The 19,911-nt window shown below is 41.7% G+C and overlaps 1 protein-coding gene across 5 annotated transcripts in view; it reads left to right on the top strand.

The window, feature by feature from the left end:
* Positions 1-19,911, top strand: part of tlk1a (tousled-like kinase 1a) — a 279,213-nt gene that overhangs the window by 65,422 nt on the left and 193,880 nt on the right. For all 5 annotated transcript variants that reach the window (XM_072475834.1, XM_072475818.1, XM_072475826.1 and 2 more), the window contains 2 exons: positions 12,879-12,988; positions 16,641-16,712. In XM_072475834.1, coding sequence (XP_072331935.1) covers positions 12,879-12,988; positions 16,641-16,712 — 182 coding nt within the window. The remainder of the gene's footprint in view (positions 1-12,878; positions 12,989-16,640; positions 16,713-19,911) is intronic.

Consider the following 19,911-nt stretch of genomic DNA (forward strand, 5'->3'; position numbering starts at 1 on the left):
TGGGTCCCCAGTTTCCTCCGAGTCCAAAAATGTGCAGGTTAGGTGGATTGGCCATTCTAAATAGTCCCTTAGTGTCCCAAGGTTAGGTGGGGTTATGGGGATTGAGAGCGGGGCTAGATAGGATGCTCTCTTGGAGGGTCAATGTAGACTCGATGAGCTGAATGGCCTCCTCCTGCACTGTAGGAATTTTATGATTATGTCTAAAATTGACTATTTGTGTGTTTTCCTGTTTGGGTTCCCATCATGTGCTCTGTAAACTTGAACTCTTCCAAATCTCTGCTGACCATATCATAACTTTAAAAAAGCCTGGTTCATCCATTCACAGTGTTGATCTACATTGGCTCCTGATCTAGCAACTCCTTGATTTTAAAAGTCTCATATTTATTTTCCTAATTTTTCTCTCTTTAATAAGCCCCATAAACCTCGGCTCCTCCATTTCTGTCTTCTTGCCCATCCCTATTTTTCAGCTCTCCATCATTGGTGACCATTGGTGCCAGCTTCCGAGACCTTAAGCTCTGTAATTTCCTCCCTAAAACTCTCTCCCTCTCCTCTTTGAAGGTAATTCTTAAAATTTCCTGAATCATGGCAGACGAATCATCATAAAATGACTCGAGCATTTTAAACAAGCTGCGAATGATCGATATCTGAACCATGACATAAAATACTAATGCAGATGAGTTACACTTTTTTTTAAAAATGGAGAGCACCCAATTATTTTTTTTTGCCAATTAAGGGGCAATTTAACGTGGCCAATCCACTTAACCTGCACATCCTTGGTTGTGGGGGTGAAACTCACGCAGACATGGGGAGAATGTGCAAACTCCACATGGACAGTGTCCCAGGGCAGGGATTCGAACCGGGTCCTCCGCGCCGCAGCCCCTAACCAGTACGCCACATGCTGTCCCGAGTTGCACTGTTTTAATGAAAGATCCAAACTGAAATGTCTATCTACAGGTACTGCCTGACCGAGTATTTATTTGTGAGAATATTTGTTTGAATGCAACCAGATAATTTGAATATTAATGTGCGCTGTTACCTTTCTTCCTGCATTATGTTTTCAACTAAAGAAACATCTTACTAAAGCTTGTTGTAGTGACTAATATAAAGTAACATTTTGGTATGTGTACAGACCAATAAAGCTTGTTTAAATTTATTTTGGATTCAACTATATGTGTCCTAGAGAGTCAGCTCCTCTTACACTTGGTGGAAACTGCAATTCACATGGTCAGGACATGGTGGCTTGATAATTGAGATTTCTTCGCCTGCTTCCAACTGTTCCATTTGCTTGGGGTTTGTGAATGAGATCATCTAGTCTTCACAGGTTCCCAAGAAGCCTTCTGGGACTTTTGGACACTGTAAGGTATCATCAGCCTTCGTGATGGTGAGAGTTGAATCATGATCTAATGCTATAAATGAACATTTTAAATTTTGATATGCTTTCTGTTGGTGGTTCTCGAGCGGCACCCCACCTATTGTGGTGAGATTTGTTCTGAAGCTTTGGGATCACAGCAATGCCACATTATTGGTCAAGGTTCAAATTAATACCTCAATTATGGTGGTGTGCAACACACATCAGTATTAAAATAACATGCCCTTTTTAAAGCAAATCTGATGAAAGATTTGGACTCTGGTAAATTAAAAATGCACCTAGGTACAATTTTTATGCACTTTTTAGTTACTTAGGATGGGGGCTGTATAGTTAAAGTCGCCTGTGTAATGAGGTACTAGATAAAGCTTCTGGAACTCCTTTCTGTGCATGGGAAATTATGATCCCGTGAATATTGTTTTGCTCTTTGCCAGATGCTTGGTCCAAAAGTCATCTTTGTGTTACACGATTCCATAACCTCTGGATGATTAAACTTTCTGATTTGAAGCTAGAATGCAGTGAGAGTTTTCCATTTAAAGTTTTGTATCTTCATTGGATTCATTGTCCAATTGGATGCACATTACTGGTCTTACAAGAATGGCTGCACTTCAAAGGTACTTCATTGGTTTTGAAATGCTTTCGAGCAACCTGCTGGTTGTGAAAAGTATATGTTTGTTTGCTTTACGCATGCAAATCTGATATCTGTAGCTTTTTCAAGGTTTAAGAATCTAAAACTTGGAATGCTTTTCCCCCGATATCTTTGTATTACATGGAGCCATATAAGGCCCAGAAGGAGGCCATTTGACCCATCACATTCATGCTGGTTTGCCACAGACCAACCCAGCCAGTCCCACTCCCTGTGACAGCTGTTTACAGTGCTGTGGTCTTCAAATTATTTTTATGAATCTTTGGATTTTGCACTGTTGTATCATGTGATGACACTTTTGTTGTGAATAGTGAGGAAGTGGTGCAGGGGTTTTGAAGAAATAATCTTTACCTTGGGATTAAGCTTAAACATCAGCCCAGACTAATGAGATACAAGTTTCTTACTTAAGTTTGTGAGGAAAACGGCGGCAGGGTGGAGCCCGTGGTTAGCACTGCTGTCTTACGGCGCTGAGGTTCCGGATTCGATCCTGACTCGGGGTCACTGTCCGTGTGGAGTTTGCACATTCTCCCCGTGTCTGCGTGGGTCTCGCCCCCACAACCCAAAGATGTAGAGGGTAGGTGGATTGGCCCCTTAATTAGAAAAAAAAAATTGAGTATTCTAAATTTATTTTAAAAAAGTTTGTGAGAAATGATTTAAGTTGGCCTTGATTCAGTTCATTTCATAGCAAGTTTTGGCAGTCTTCAGAGAAGTCACAAACATGACTGGTATGGGAGCTGTTATCCTAGTATTAGAAAAAGCTCCCTTTCTGTACTTTGGGTGGAGGCATTTCATTTTGGGTTATGTAAAGGGAGCTTTACACTATACTTAAACCATATTGTTCTCTGGACTGAAAATCTTGATGCTGATTTTTCTGCAAGAAATAGAAAAACAAGTGTTGTAAGAATTGGAAAAACAAGTATTTTGTTTAGGCTACCATTGACATTTAGATTTTTTTCCCATTCAAAGATGACAAAGTTGTAAATGAAATTAGTCCAAAGATATTGCTCTGCTACAAACTGCAGCTACTGTGAAACCCATCCAATTGCACAAGGGAAGTCATTCTCACTTCATCTTTGGTGTTCAGCTCTTTTTGTCTATGTTTGAACAATTACAGCCTTGGTTTAAACATGTGAAAAATTGCCCAGGTGTGTCCTATACACAACGAACAGGACATATCCAACACAACAATTGTCAGTCCACTTTCCATCAGGAGCAAAGTAATGGAAGGAGTCATCAACAGTGCTGTCAAGCGGCACTTACTCAGCAATAACCTGTTCATGGATGCTCAATTTGGGCTCCGCCAGGGTCACTCAGCATCTGACCACATTACAGCCTTGGTTCAATAATGGACAAAAGAGCTGAACATCCAGAAGTGAGGTGAGAGCGTCTGACCTTGACATTAAGGCAGCATTTAACCAAGCATGACGGGCAGCATGTAACCAAGCATGACATCAAGGAGCCCTAACAAAACTGGAGTCAATGGGAATAGGGGAGAAAACCCTCTGTTGGTTGGAGTCATAGAAAAGAAGAGGGTTGTGGTGGCTGGAGGCCAATCATCTCGGCTCCAGGCCATCACTACAAGCTTTATTCTACAAATTTAGTTAACATTTGTATAAACACACACAATAAGACTTTTTATCAACTACAACTATAAAGACCCCTTACCGCTACAGTAATCTATGGATAACAGTTGATGAATTCCCCCTTAACTGTTCCAATTCAATAACAAAATCCAAGTATCCAGAAACCCCTTTTCAAAGGCGTGGCCCAGCACACGGCATTCTTACTGGTATGAGACTTGTTAGTGATACTCTGTTCCCCTTTTCAAACAGTAGGTTTGAATTCCTTCCAGAAAGCAATTATCTCTTTTAAGTCATCAAGCAGTCTGGAAACAGCTTTTTAAATAAAGATAGAGAGACACTTCTTTCCATCTGTGCAGTTCAAAAAAAGTCCAAACTCAAATCAAAAGTAAAAAAAAAAAACACCGAGCCACAGCCCAGCTCCACAGCCCAGCTCCACCCACACAATGACATCACTGAAGCCATGTGATGAGACAAAAACATTTCTTAAAGGGACACTCCCATGACATCAACACATTGTAACATTTATAGTGCACTGTTTTGCACATTTTTCCTAATGTGCATCATTGAATGCCATCTGCCATGCTGTTTATGTAATCCTGAAGAACACAGCTACGTTGCTCAGTTTTATCACCCAAAACGCTACTCCCTACACCCGAGTTGAAGAGTTAAGTACACTGACCCTAGGGACACTGCCACAAAGCACCTCTCCGTCTCAAAAATGTCTACCACACATGTTCTTTAGTACAGTATAGCTGATATTTTTTCAGTGACCTTATTATGAACTTCTAAGGATTATGGGAGGGTCATGTAGAGTCGATGGACCGAATGGCCTCCTGCACTGTAGATATTCTATGAAATGTTTAAAAATGGAAAAATGAAATACCTTGAGGGATAAAACATTAAAAGGGATGCTGAGTATATCCATTTTTAAGCTGAGACCGAATTGCTACACAGGATTTCAAATCCTGATCCCAAACAGTAAGAATAGAATGAGGACAGTCCCTTCAACCTCTCAAGCCTGTGCTTCCATTCAATGAAATTGTACCTGTTTTGAATCCTAACTCTATCCACCTGCCTTGACACCATACCCATTTATATTCTGGTTTAGAAAATATCGATTGATCTCCAATTTAAACTTAATTAAGCAATCATGTATGGCTTTTGTGGGATAATGGCACACTTCAACCATCTTTTGTGTGAAGAAATGTTTCCTAACTTCTCTCCGGCTCTGATTGTACTGGACTCCCCCCAACTATGGAAATGTTTCTCACTAGCTATCCTCTCAATTCCTTTTAAAATCAAAAAACTTTGATCAAGTCATCCTTATCTTTCTATATTCCAGGGAATACTAGCCTAGTTTATTTTGTTAAATCTTGGTGTACTGGTGACATTCTGGTTGATCTGTAAATACATAATTTGAGCTGCAGTGTTCAGAACTGTATATGGGAGGAAACCGGAGCACCCGGAGGAAACCCACGCACAGGGAGAATGTGCAGACTCCACACAGACAGTGACCCAAGTGGGAATCAAACTTGGGACCCTGGAGCTGTGAAGGAACAGTGCTACCCACTGTGCTACTGTGCCACCCATTATCCCTGCTCGTTCTGTTTTCCACTGCCTCACTACAGTAGTTCACATTCAATTCCACAAGCTTTAATTTCAGCTAACCATATCAAGTACTTTCTGGACATCCATATAATGAAAACCTTGTATATTCCCTATCTGCTGCTTTAGTTACTTAAAATTCAATTAATCTGAGATATTAGAACTAACACAGATTTGTAAGGCGTAGGGAATCGGCTCAAATTTCTCAAAGTACTTGGTCACTGTCCTTAATTATAGATTTGAATAACTTTACCGCAATAAGTGTTAGAATAGCAGTACTATAATTTCCTGGTTCTTCCCCTACCTTTCTTTATGAATGAGTTATTTGAAATTTTGCAATCTAAGTGGACAGGTTTTGAATTGTGAGAACGTTGAAAGATTATGGCCAAAGCAGCTGAAATTTGCTCACCACCTTCCTTTCAAACCCTGGGATGTAAACCATCGAATCCTCGATTGTTATTTTTGTGATACTTTTTTTGTTCATATTAACTTTAGTGAATTTCGATCCTTGATTCATTATTTAGTTCCCTGTAGATTACCCTTTTCTACTGTGAAAACTGACACAAAGTAAATTTTCAACAAGTTTGCTATTTGTTTTAGTATCATAAACAATATTAACTCCATTTGTTTTGAAAGGACCCACATTACCTGAGACTGCATTATTTTCTGTTGTAGTTGTAAAAGCTTTTGTGTTAACCTTGATATTTCTCTTGTTTATTTTCATGTTACTTTTTGTAGCTTTTACTGTCTTCGCTAAATTTTATGTACTCTCGTCTGTTTTGCCAACCATAGCTGTTTGGTTTGCTAAGTAGAGCCCTTTACCCTTTAGGAGTGTCTGAATGAAGTTAAAATCACCTTTTGAGCACGCCCCACTCTTTGTTTTATCCAATAACCATTTGAGCCAATTTGCTGTCTGCCTGTGTCAGCCATTAATGTTAAACTTGCCAAAATCTAGAATCGTTTGGCAAGTTTCTCCTTCTTGAGTCTGCCATTAAATTTAGTCATGTTATGATGGCTGTTTGTTAAATGTTCCTTTTATTGTTAGATTATTACCTCAATCTCGCTCAATACAAAATCTGTTATGGTTGCCCTTGTTGGTTCAAGAATCTATTGTTCTAGAAAGGTATCTAGAAATAATATTTTTTTTATTCAAGTTTTTACATTTTATACACTGTACACATTAAAGATAGATGAGATGGTTACAGATAGAGGAGAAGGTTACAAGTTCTGTTTCAGTGTGTGGTCCCTCGCTCTCCTCCCATTTTTCACTGTTTCAGGGTCCTTTCCTTGGCCCTTTACTTCACCGTGGGTAGTTGTCTGGTGTTTGTATGTGGGCAGTGCCCCCCCCCCCCCAATTCCTTGACTTCCCCTCCGTTCTTCTCCCCCATCTCATGTTGTCGCCTGCTTTTGAGGGTTCGCTTTCAGGTGGCCTTCTGTTGGGCCCTCTGGTTCAGTGTCGGCTGCTTTCCGGCCTCCCCTTGTTTACACTGGTCTCCATCCCCGCCCTATTTCTCTCTTTCCCCCCGCCCCCCCCCCCCCCCCCCACCCCATTTCTGTCTGCTTCCTGTGGTCCCATTGGCTTTTGTGGTTGGAACAACCTGGTGAATGTCTTCCACGTTGTGTTTAAGCTCTCCTCTGACCCTCTGATGGTGAACTTAATCTTTTCCAGGTGGAGAAATTCCGATAGGTCTGCCAGCAGGTCTGCAGCTGTGGATGGTGCTGCTGATTGGCAGCCAAGCAGGATTCTCTGCCGGGCGATTAGGGAAGCAAAGGCAAGGGCATCAGCCCTCTTCCCCATATGTAATTCTAGCTGGTCCAATATCCCAAAGACTGGCACTCAAGGGCTTGCCCCCACAACCTTGGACTTTGCTTCGAAGATGGCTGCCTGCCACTTTGGAGAAGAACCTGCTCATTCGGGTTCTTGTCAGGTGTGCTCTGTGCACCATGTTTAGCTGCATGAGGCTTAGCCTTGCACAGGAGGAGGTGGAGTTGGCCCTACCAGGATGGCCTGAGATCTCTTCGCTTCTTTCTCGAAAAGAGGCCGGGACAGTTCCATCCACCACCACTCTCCTCCGCCTGCCTGAACTTGTTCTGTCTCTCAACAACTTCTCCTTTAACTCAACCCATTTTCTGCAAATCCAAAGGTGTAGCAATGGGTACCTGCATGGGTCCTAGCTATGCTTACCTATTTATGGAGTATGTGGAACATTCCCTGTTCCAGGCCTAACCAGGTCCCCTCCCACAACTCCTTTACCGGTACATTGATGACCATTTTGGTGCGGTTTTATGCTCTCGTCCGGACCTGGAAAAATTCATCAACTTCGCTTCCAATTTCCACCCCTCCATCACTTTCACCTGGTCCATCTCAGACACTTCCCTTCCTTGACCTTTCTGTCTCCATTTCTGGCAATAGACTATCTACTAATATCCACTACAAGCCCACTGACTCCCACAGCTATCTGGACGACAGTTCTTTGCACCCTGCACCCTGGAAGTACTTCATCCCATTCTCTCAGCTCCTTTGCCTCCGTCGCATTTGTTCCGATGGTGCCACTTTCCAAAATGGTGCTTCGAAAATGTGTCCCTTCTTCCTCAATGTGATTTCCCGCCTACAGTTATTGACAGGGCCTACAACATTGTGTAGTCCATCTCCCGCACCACTGCCCCCCCCCCTTCCCCTCCCTCCCAGAACAAGGATATAGCCCCCTCATTCTCACATTTCACCCCACCAGCCTCCGTATCCTCCGCCATTTTCGCCAACTCCAGCGTGATGCCACCATCTTCCCTTCACTACCTCTGTCAGCATTCCGCAGAGACCGTTCCTTCTGAAATAATTTAGTCCACTCCCCCACCATACCCAACTCCTGTCCCATCACTGCCCCTTTACCTCTTCCATGCTTCACATTCCAGACCCAAAACACTCATTCCAGGTTAAGCAGCGTTTCACTTGCACCTCTTTCAATCTGGCCTATTGTATTCCCTGCTCCCAATGTATTGGGAGCCTCTATATTGGAGAGACCAAACGCAGACTGGGCGATTGTTTTGCTGAGCACCTGAGGTCTGTGCGCATTCAGGACCCTGACCTTCCCGTTGCTTGCCATTTTAACACATGACCCTGCTCCCATGCCCCACATGTCTGTCCTTGGCCTGCTGCAATGTTCCAGTGAACCTCAACTCAAACTGGATTTAGAAGATTTTGAAGTAATTGTCATACATCAAAGTGATGAGAAATGAAAACATGAATTCTAAGATTCGCTACAATTAATTCAACACGACACTGAGGACCTGGGTTTGATCCCGGCAGAGGGTCATTGTTCGTGTGGAGTTTGCACATTTTCTCATGTCTGGTGGGTTTCACTCCCTCAACCAAAAAGAAGTGCAGTGTAGGTGAATTGGCCATGCTAAATTGCCCTTAATTGGGGAAACAAAATTGAGTGCTCTTTAAATTTTTATGGGTGGCACGGTGGCACAATGGTTAGCACTGCTGCCTCACAGCTCCAGGGATGCAGGTTCAATTCTGGCCTCTGACTGTGTGGAGTTTGCACTTCTCTCCGTCTGCCTGGGTTTCCTCCGGGTGCTCTGGTTTCTGCCCACAGTCCAAAGGTATGCAGGTTAGGTGGGTTGGCCACGTTAAATTGCTCCTTAGTGTCCAATAAGATTTGGTTGGGTTCTGGGGTAGGGTGGAGGCATGGGCCTAAGTAGAATACTCTTTCAAGGGCTGGTGTAAACTCGATGGGCTGAATGACCTCCTTCTGCATTGTAAATTCTGTGAGATGAGTTAACTGAGCTTCCATTGTAAGAATATATGTATGTAATATTCTACTAGTGTAATTCACTTTTTCATTTGCTGTTCATAACTTGTTAATGTCTAACAAAATCCATGTAGTGCCATTCTGCTTTTCTTTTTAAAAAAATGTATATATTTTATTTAAGTTTAGATTTTAGCTTGAGTATTATTACCGAACGACTTTTATATTTGACACTTAAAAGTTGCAGTAAGAGCCAATTCTGACATGAACATTTGCTCATTCCCCAAAACGGCTCATAGCAAAAGCATCAAATAAAAAAAGTAGCTTGAAACCTACCTGAAATCCGACTGGGGAAAAGCCCTGGAACCCCCCACCCCGTTAAATAATTTCTGCTGCTTTTCAATCACTAGGTGGATTCTGAAAAGAAACAGGATGAACTATTAGATAAAATAATTTAAAGGAAGTCTTTGCCTTCACTATCCTCTGTACATTATAAATGCTGAAATAGTGGGGCATTGGTAGTGTGAAATGCAGTAGTGATAAAAACTATGTCAAACGTCATTCTTGTTAGAACAATCTTGTCATTGTCTTGACGAGGAGAAGAACAGAAAAATGAACCTACGTCTATTTTTGCTTTTGTTGAAAAATATGTCAAAAGTTTAGTTTTGTTTTTGGGTTGTGCTCATGAGAATTATATATTGTACAACAGCTAATTTGTAGATGATTACCCTGTATATACACTTGAAAACAAACTTCTCCTGGTATCTAATACATTTGATAGGAAGAATGAAGACCGCCAATGTGAACTAAATAGTACAATATAAAACGGCACAGGAATAGACCTGGAGTTGCATGTACTCAAATTTTTGAAGGTGACAGGGCAAGCCGAGCGGTTTCTTAAATAAAAAGCAGATGGGACCCTTGATTTTATTAATAGAGGAATAGTGCACAAAAGCAAGGGAGTTATGCTAAACCAGTTATAAAACACTGGTTAGCTGGACTGTTGTGCCATCTATTGGATTGCTTGTTGCCGCTCTCCCATCTATGGTGTCTCGCCCATGGACTCTACTACAAGCCACTGGAGGATTCTCTCCAGGCTATCAGCTGACACTGGGGATTCATGCTTGGAGAGTAGTTAGAGATGCTCTTTCCAGTGTGTTGGGTGGCATTAGAATAATGTGTATTGAATATCAGAACTTTAGGCTGTCTTTTTCATGACTTGATGGCATGGATTGAAAAAAACTTATTCTCAGCAGATATAAAAACAGAAAATGCTGAAAAAACTCAAGTCTGGCAGCATCTGTGGAGAGAGAAATAGTGAATATTTCATCTGACTTTGGAAGTGTTTTGCTGTCATTCGTTCTTAGACTCTTTTTCAGTATGTTTTAGATTCCTGTTTGAAGCAACCTGGAAACTGATGGATGCAGGATATAGTGGGTTTGGTTAATTATTATTGCTGCAAGTGTCGAGACCATGCTGATTGAAGGAGAATAATGGTTTTCCTCGCTATATTATATGTGCTTTGATGTAATGGAAGAGGTATGTTAAGACTTCATATTCTGTCTGTAAATCTTTTGTGAACTAGAAATTTGGGTCAAATGTTTTCAACTTATTAACTTTGGCAGCTGATAATGTTGGTGAAGCACTATGATCCACTAAATTGTATTTACATAGTGTTTTTGACGTGGTGAAATATTCCAAGATGTTTCAAAGACACCAAGCCACATTAGGAGTAAATCACATTAGGATGGGTGACCAAAAATATTGGCAATAAAGTAGGATTTAAGGCATGTCTTCATGCAGAAAAGAGAGTGAGCTATGGAATTGGGAGAGGTTTAAGGAGAGATTCCAGGGCCTGTGGTCTTGGCAGGTGAAAACATAGTGTTGGGGGACTGATAAAATACGGATTGCTGAAGAGGGCAGAATTTGAGGAGCACGAAAATCTTGGAATGTCGGGAGACGGTAGGGTGGTGATATTGTCACTGGACTAGTAAACCAGAGCCCCAGAGTAATGCTCTGGGGACCCAGGTTCAAATCCCACCACTGCAGATGGTGAAATTTGAATTCAATAAAAATCTGGAATTAGAAGTCTAATAATGACCATGAAACCATTGTCGATTGTTGTAAAAACCCATCTGGTTCATTTATGTCCTTTCGGGAAGGAAATCTGCTGTCTTTACCTGGTCTGGCCTACATGTGACTCCAGACCCACAGCAATTTGGTTGACTCTTAACTATCCCCTCAAGGGCAATTAGGGATGGGCGATAAATGCCGGCACAGCCTGCGATGTCCACATCCCATGAACAAAGAAAAAAAATAGTAGGGCTAGAGGTGTTTTCAAAGATGGAGGGCAAGATCATGAAGGTATTAGAAAACCAGAATAAGAATTTAAAAACAGTATTGTGAGACCAGGAGCCCATGTCAGCGAGCTTGGTACGTGCTAGGATATGAACAGTCAGTTTTGGATGAGCTCAAGTTCATAGAGTGTGGAAAATGAGAGTCTAGCCAGGGGAACATTAGAAATAAAAAATCTGAAGATAACATAGATGTGAGAACGGGGGTTTGAGCAGCAAATGAACTGAAATGGGGTGGAGAGGGGCAATGGTTTAAGGAGCTGAGATTCGATCATTTTGATGATGTAATGGAATAGTGATTGGAACTCCCATCAAATAGGAGATCAGGGTTGCAAATGGCTTGTTTCAGCCTCCCAAGTGGTCAGGGGCTGTTTAGCATAGGGCTAAATCGCTGGCTTTTAAAGCAGACCAAGTCAGGCCAGCAGCATGGTTCAATTCCCGTAACAGCCTCCCCGAACAGGTGCCAGAATGTGGCGACTAGGGGCTTTTCACAGTAACTTCATTTGAAGCCTACTTGTGACGAGCGATTTTCATTTCATTTGATGATGGAGTTCGGTGGTTAGGATGTGAAGTTTGTGGCAGGAACTGAAAACTTTTTGGTCTCCCAATATTTATTTGGAGAAAATTTGTGCTAATCTTGTGCCGGATGTTGGGCAAGCCATGTGACAAAATTGGAGACCAGTTAAGTGGTGGAGAGTGGTGATGGTGAGGTTTCGCATTTTTAATGGTGATAAACTGCATACATTAATTTGCAGTTTAAAATGTTTGTTGAATCCTTAATCTGGTGTTTGTACATGAGCAATGATTTGCATTGGAAAGAGTCTATAAATTCATAAGTGCAAAGGTCGGGTATTTATCCTGCATGCTTTTTTAATTCATTTTTAAAATCTTTCCTTACTCCAAACCTAAGTAATTATTATTTATGATAGAAAATTTTAACTAGTTTATCTCAACTTTTGACAAACCCCATTAACTGATCCGGATGAGGAATGATTGCATTGTTCAATTCTGTCATCTGTTTCATACAACTCCACCTGATGTGAATATTCAAAAATTATAGCTAGTTCTGCATGAAATATGAAGTCCGGTTCATGAATGCAATAGTATGTACAAAGCCCACTTTTTTCCATTACATGCACAATTTATGGGAATGGAGAGAAGGGTGCTTTATGCATATGCCTCCCATTTTATCCTTTTAGTTTTCAAATAAAGAATGAGCGACAGGAAAGAGATGAGCTTTTTTTCATCTTGTACTTCCTTCAACCGCATTTCTGTAGACATCTAGTCAATTGTGAAACACTACTAAAGATGGAGAAGTAGTAAGTGGGGTGCGGAGGAATAAAGTTTGGCTGGGGTGATGTGGGGGAAATAGTTCAGTAATTCACCCAAATTATTCACAGTCGCATATTTTTGGTTATTTCTGTTTGGTCAGCTTTGCCATATCTGAAATATTTTCCATTTGAGTAATAATCAAAAAATTAGTTTTCTAAACTTGCCGGAGTACAGAAAATGCTTTCTTGCTGAGCGAAGCTATTTCACCTAAGATGTTGTATAAGATGTTGTATTTGTTTAAAGGTGCAATGGAAGAACTCCATAGCCTGGATCCTCGACGTCAGGAATTGCTGGAGGCAAGGTTTACAGGTGGTGTGAGCACTGGGAGTGGAAGTGGAAGCACAGGAGCTAAAGTACGTCTCGTTTAGTTCGTAGTTTGTTTAGAGGAGGGCATTGTAGAGACAAAATGTGCAATCTATTGATGCTGTTAGAACCCTTATCCATGCCGTTACAAGTTCTAAACTTGACTTCCAAAGCACTCTTGGCTGGTCTTCCACATTTTATCCTCTGTAAACAGGCAATCCAAAACTCTGCGACCCAAATCTAAACTTGCAGCAAATCCTGTTCCCTATCACTTAAATGTTTGCTGCTCTGCCTCGGTTTCTGGTCAAGCAGCATCTTGATATTAAATTCTCACCCTTGTTCCTATCTGTGTAATATCTTTCAGCCCCACAATTCGGCGACGTATTTGTGTTCCTCAAATTCTGGTCTCTTGAGCATTCTCGAGCATTGGGGCTAGTTTAGCACACTGGGCTAAATCGCTGACTTTTAAAGCAGACCAAGGCAGGCCAGCAGCACGGTTCAATTCCCGTACCAGCCTCCCCGAACAAGTGCCGGAATGTGGCGACTAGGGGCTTTTCACAGTAACTTCATTGAAGCCTACTCGTGACAAGCGATTTTCATTTCATTTCATTCCCAATTGTCCTACCATTTGTGGTCGTATGTTCAGTTGCCTAAGGCCCCACACCCTGGACTTCCTTCCTTACACCATTCCGCCTCCATATATCGGGTTCTACCTTTAAGACACTCCTTAAAACCTGCCTCTTTGCCTGAGCTTTTGGTAATCTGATTTGATATCTCCATATGTGGTTTAGTAATATTCTTTGTTTTATTATACTCGTGTGATGGACCTTGGTATGTTTCATTGTTAAATGTGCTGTATAAATACAAGTTGTTTAATTTATATGTGATTAAATAATCACATGATTTAGTTTTGTGTTTAATATACAATCGAGTTTACAACAAAAAAACAATTTCTAACCTCTAGCCCCTTAATGAAAGTTTATATATACATTGGTTAGGGTTGTTGAAGACCTAGGTATTTTGATGGCCCCAGGCTGTCGTGTTTTATCTAATTTGGTCAGCCGTTCTAGAAGCAAACTATAAATCTGCATCCTGGTAGAAAGCAGTAAAGTATTGCAGAGCAGTGAGGAAACACATCCTTAATTGATTGGGGATTTTAGTCCTTTTAATTTTGAACTATATCTCTCGAGCAGTTGCTTACCAACCATATGCTTCAAGTACAACCAGGATTGATTCACATTCCTTTTGTTTTCTTTCACAGTGTCTTTCATCTAGCCAAGTTAAATAGAGCTCCAGCGAAGCTGGGGCCAGGTTCTACAAGTTGCTATGGTTATCTGTTCTTCACTGTATGGTCTTTAACCAGGTGTAATCTAATGGTTCTCTTAATTTCAGCCAGCATGGAGTTAATTTACCATTTATGTATCAAGTGTATAAGGATAGATCTATTTTGGCACATTTCTAAACAACATATATAAAGTCAAGTGAGACAAAAGTGATATTGCACGGTGGCGCAGTGGTTAGCATTGCTGCCTCACGGTGCTGAGGTTCCAGGTTCGATCCTGGCTCTGGGTCACTGTCCGTGTGGTGTTTGCACATTCTCCTCATGTTTGCGTAGGTTTCACCCCCACAACCCAAAAATGTGCAGGGTAGGTGGATTATCCATGCTAAATTCCCCCTTAATTGGAAAAAATTGAGTACTCTAAATTTATTTTTTAAAAAGTGATATTGAAATTCTGACCACAACTTTGAGGATTATATCAGACATTAAAATAGTTCAGATCCAGTGAAGGACCAGTTTTAAGTAGACAAAATTTGAAATCCCAGTTACCCACTAGAACATAGAAAATACAGCACAGAACAGGCCCTTCGGCCCACGATGTTGTGCCGAACTTTTGTCCTAGGTTAAGAGCAAATTAATCTACACCCCATCATTCTACCGTAATCCATGTACCTATCCAATAGCCGCTTGAAGGTCCCTAATGTTTCCGACTCAACTACTTCCACAGGCAGTGCATTCCATGCCCCCACTACTCTCCGGGTAAAGTAGGAGAATAAAACCACAAGATTCCATGGTTTAAAAACAATCAAAATAAACTTTTACTTTTCTGACTTTGTACAGTAACCAATGTACAATATCTTAAACTCTTCGCATTCAGAATTAGTATGAGCTAAATATGAATGAACAGACCAGCCATGGTTGAACACACCAAACCACATTACAGGCAGATGCGATCAAGACAAACCCCAGGGGTTTCTCAGCAATCCACCCATACATTAGTGACCAGAGAGATGCAAAGCCTGGTTCAAAATCTGTCGTCTTCACATGGGATTTCAACTCTTCGCTTTCAAAGAACTAGTCTCTGAATTCCAACAAATGCTACTCCGATTTGGACTGCCTTGACAACGGCTCACCTCCCGATGGTTGCCTCCCCATCTGAGACTGCATCCCACTGGATTCACAAAGCTGCACTCCTGTCTCTAAATACCAGCTCACTTCCAACTGTTTGGGGACAACTAGCCTCACTGCGCTAGCACTGCCCCAGGATTTCTCTGAATCTATTTACCAGCTGTACTGAGTTTTAAGTGACTCTTCGGTTGCTTCTGATCCCTCTCTCTCCAGCATGGAACCAGTGACCCACCATCTTCTCCACTTTTCAGAACATCTCCTGACCCTTAACTGCACTGATGGCTCTCAAAGCTTCTCTGCGATTCAAACCAAGGTTAAAACTGCAGCTATCACCTTCCCAGAAAACATGCAGATAAATTCAAACCAGAGACCCTTAAGCTCCTTCCATCTCCATAATGACCTAAGCTTTCAGGGTTCCCTGAATGCTTTTAAATTAATTAAGCACTAACTCCCAATACAAATCATCTCTCTGGACTGCATTTCTTTGCAAACAGTGTAGATACCCCTGGTGGGATTTTCCGCCAGCGTGATTCTCCGTTTTGCTGGGGCCCAGGGGTTTCCCGACGGCATGGTGGGGCTGTCCCACAATGGGGAAACCCCATTGACCGGCCAGCGTAACGGAGAATCCTGCCGGCGGTTGGGGTAGAAATGTGGTGAGGCGGAGAATCCAGCCCCCTATCTCTAAGCTCTCCAGCTAAGTAAGCTCAGCTGTTGTGTTCGGGTCCTACCTTTCTAGCTGTTTAACTATTTGAAAATTAGTGTCTCTGCAATAGTGACCATGACATCTGTCATCAATTGGTGTAAAATCCCATCTGGTTCACTAATGTCCTTTTAGGGAAGGAAATCTTTCATCCTTGGCTGATCTGGCCTACATGTGACTTCAGACCCACAGCAATGTAGTTGACTTTGAAATACTCTAGCATGCCATTCAGCTCAAGGGCAATTGGGGATGGGCAGCACATGCTGGCCGTACCAGCGATGCCCATATACCATGAAAGAAAAAAACCCGTAAGTTCACAAAGCCCCAACTCCTAAGCATAAGTTGCTTTAGTTGCATTTATCCCATTTTCTGCAGTTTAGCTTTAATCTTCCCAGAACTAAATTTTACCTCTAAAATAACTTGAACCATGAACTAGATATTCAAACTAGCAACAAAACTAATAAAAACGATACAAAAGTTGCATGATTAGAGCACATTTCAAAATGTACAAAACCAGATAAATGGAGGTATATATCTACCTCTGTAATTGCATTTTGAATCCTTGTTTACTGATCTTTGTTTACTTTTAAAACAGGCATTAACAAATAATGAATGTTCTAACCACAGTTTTGGAAGTCTTGGATCATTAAGTGACAAAGAGTCAGAGGTATGTATGGAGTTTAATTTTTCTTCTTCTTAGTTCGCCTGCACTTGCGGCTAATGGGATTGGAATTTGTGTTTAACGTTGGAAAGTGATGTTGCACTATGCATAATCAATCAAAATTAATGTTATAAATATATCAATTGGGATATCTCAAAAGGTGTTTCCTTAAAGTCGTGCGTGAGCTCAGAATTTGTTTATGTAAACCCATTTTAATTTATGAATGGTTGAACCAGGAGACAAATTTTAGTCTTAAACAAGATGAAAGCAACTGCTAAAAGTTATTTAAGTAAAAGTGATAAAGTTCTGAGCTAAAAAATACAGATACAAAGATTAAAATTAAGGTAAAGGAAAAAGATACTTAAAGATGAGATTTCAAACCAGTCTCTGAGGTTTCGTTGCAGGCCGGATGCTTGAGTTCCTTTGTTTCTGAAGTGAAGGGGCTGAAACTTGAATTTTGGTTAGTAGCTTCAACAGTCAACCAGTTGGTGTTTGCTTCTCTTTGGTGGATTCAGCAGGTTTTTGGGCGAGTGAGCAGGTTTTCTATTCCTCCCCTAATTCTGCAGTTAACGGCATTTGCAGATTGCCTGGACCTTTTTGGCAGAAACAGTATTTGATTTCTTTGTCCTCCCTTGGCCCAAACCCCCCTCTGAAGTTGTTTCTCTTAGTTCTTCCTGAGGTTCTGCACACAAAATGACCATTTGCAGCCTGCTTTTATACAGTACCAGAACTTCAATACGCTGCTATCCCAAACTGTTGAATCATGCTCCCATTAAGTATTGGGTTAGGCTGGGACATCCCATCCATTGTCTTTTTAGCCTAGGTAATGCACCTTTTAAATGTCTTCACCATTAACATGAATGATTCCCATTGTCCCAGGTTTCAGGAGGTGGAAAAGAGCGATTCACATTTCAAGGGAAGCCACAATGTGTTTCAGTTTACCTATGGGGAAATCGAAATTGAATTACAAATGTCTGGATATGTCTACCTGTGATCCATTTTAAATTTTTTGGAAGTTTGACTACATTGGAGCTCAAAAGATCAGGTGACTTTTGGCAGTCCTCTTTCAGGCTTGTGTTCATTTAAAAAGGAAGATTTGTTTTTTTTTTTTTTTACAAAATCAATATCACAGCTACATGTTCATGATGCAGGAAAATAACTATAAATGACAGCTTCCAATCTAGGCAGAAGTATATCAGTTAGGTTGCTTTAGTGCAATAAATACCCAGTTACAACCACATAAATAGATCCCAAGCCATTTGCTAACTGTGCAAGGTTGACGCAAAAATGGGGCACAGCATTTCCATCTCCCTACCTGTTCCCCATATCCCTTTAAATGTGTTTTTTTTTATCGGAAATATATATCTCCTCCTTGAAACCATTTAATGACTCAGACTCCACTGCACTATGGGGCAGCGAGTTCTACAAATTCACCACCCTCTGCGAGAAGTAGTTCTTACTCATCTCCATTCTAAATCTACCACTCTTCAATCTATATCTCTGACCTCATTCTAGATTGCCCACAAGGGGGAACATTCGGTTTGCGTTTACTTCATCAATCCCTTTTAGTATTTTGCATACCTGTTGATGGCTACCCTGATCAGATCATTGCTCACTGTATATCGTGCAACTCATGAATGGGCTAAAGGCTGCCACACTTGTTGTGAAAAGTGTCCAATCTATCTCCAAATACCGTGGAAGGGCAAGGTGTCTCAAAACTTTGAACAATTGAAGCTAGCCCTTTGCAATAGCAACAGGAGTGGTGTTCTCCACTAGCGAGATACTTCCGTCAAGCCAGAAAAGAGTTCTCCCACCACGCAAATGAGAAATGTAGCATATTAATTTCAGTGCCGGTTTGATACCAGGTAGGCAGGCTGTACGTCCCAACGACTAGCGCAGATCATATCGAACAGCGCGTTCCTTCCACTGTTTGCAACAAAGTGCAAGCCTGTGCTTGCAAAACTCAAAACAATATTGTCCAACATTGGATGTGATTCCGTGATTGGACAAGACTTGCTAAACAATCTTGATTGTGTTAAGAATTACAATGTAAACCAATTTAAGATTATCAGTCGGATTCGCAATGTGGCTCAGCATTGTCCAACTCCTAGCCAATGCCACCCATGATCTTAAGATTGCCGTTGTCTGATCCGATGGCACTGGTAGTCATGAGGGGGCAAAGATGAGCTCCTGTCTGAGCATATCCCTGCTCAGATGGAATTTGACATTGGTCCCAAGCCCCGATCCCTTTCTCGGGAGCCAGAGTCCCACATCCTGAGCCGCCTTGTGAAAATTCCCTCCGTGCCCTTTAGCACTGCGTGGAGGGGCTTTCTTAATGGGTTGTTGCTGCACACCTTCTCTTCCTTGCTCTCACATGCCCTGGTGTGCTCTGTTGCCTTGCGGAGGTGGAGGACCCTGCTGGAGGTCTCTCTATACAGGAGTCTTCCCCCTTACCATCAGGGAGCTGGGGTGGAGGGTTGAGCATGCAACAGTCCCATACAATGGCAGAACGTTCTGGTTCGCGGACTAACATGGTACCTGTGCATTTTGCAGCCTTGTGGAATCCGTGGACCACCTATATGTAAGTTTTAATAGACTGCACCCCTTTTCTGTCATTTGAAAAACCTTTTGTTGCAGTTTTCTGCACTTCAGTCCCATGTTCCTGATTTACAGGCACCCGGTGCGGAGAGGAGTGGGGAAAGAGGAGGACTTCCTCCTCGACCTAGCCAAACTCTCCATAAACAGATCCTGGCAGCAGGCGATGGAAGAAGTCTTTGAGCCTAACTGTCTGCCCTGCTACCATGTCTATATTCGTGGCCAGGTGATCCTGGAGAGGGAACACACTGTGTCTGCCGGCACTATTGAGGGGTCTATGCCTGGTGGAAACTGTGGGGACTGGGTGTTTGACCTATTTGATTACATTTTGATTTAATGTTTAAAGCGATTATAGGGTCGGAAGGCGTAGAATCTATGTGCGTAAAGTTGAGGAATCACAAAGGATAAAAGACCCTTTATATACAGGCCCCCGAGGAATGGGAAGCCTTTAAAAGCAAGCAGAGGATAACTAAAAAAAATAATAAGGGGGGAGAAAATGAAACAGGAGTGCAAGCCACTAAGCTAGCTAGTAATAAAGATTTCAAGACTTTTTTTTCGATGAGAGGCAAGAATGGATATTGGACCACTGGAAAATGAAACTGGAGAAGTA

The sequence above is a fragment of the Scyliorhinus torazame genome, chromosome 2 (assembly GCF_047496885.1).
Source record: "Scyliorhinus torazame isolate Kashiwa2021f chromosome 2, sScyTor2.1, whole genome shotgun sequence".
Classification (NCBI taxonomy): Eukaryota; Metazoa; Chordata; class Chondrichthyes; order Carcharhiniformes; family Scyliorhinidae; genus Scyliorhinus; species Scyliorhinus torazame.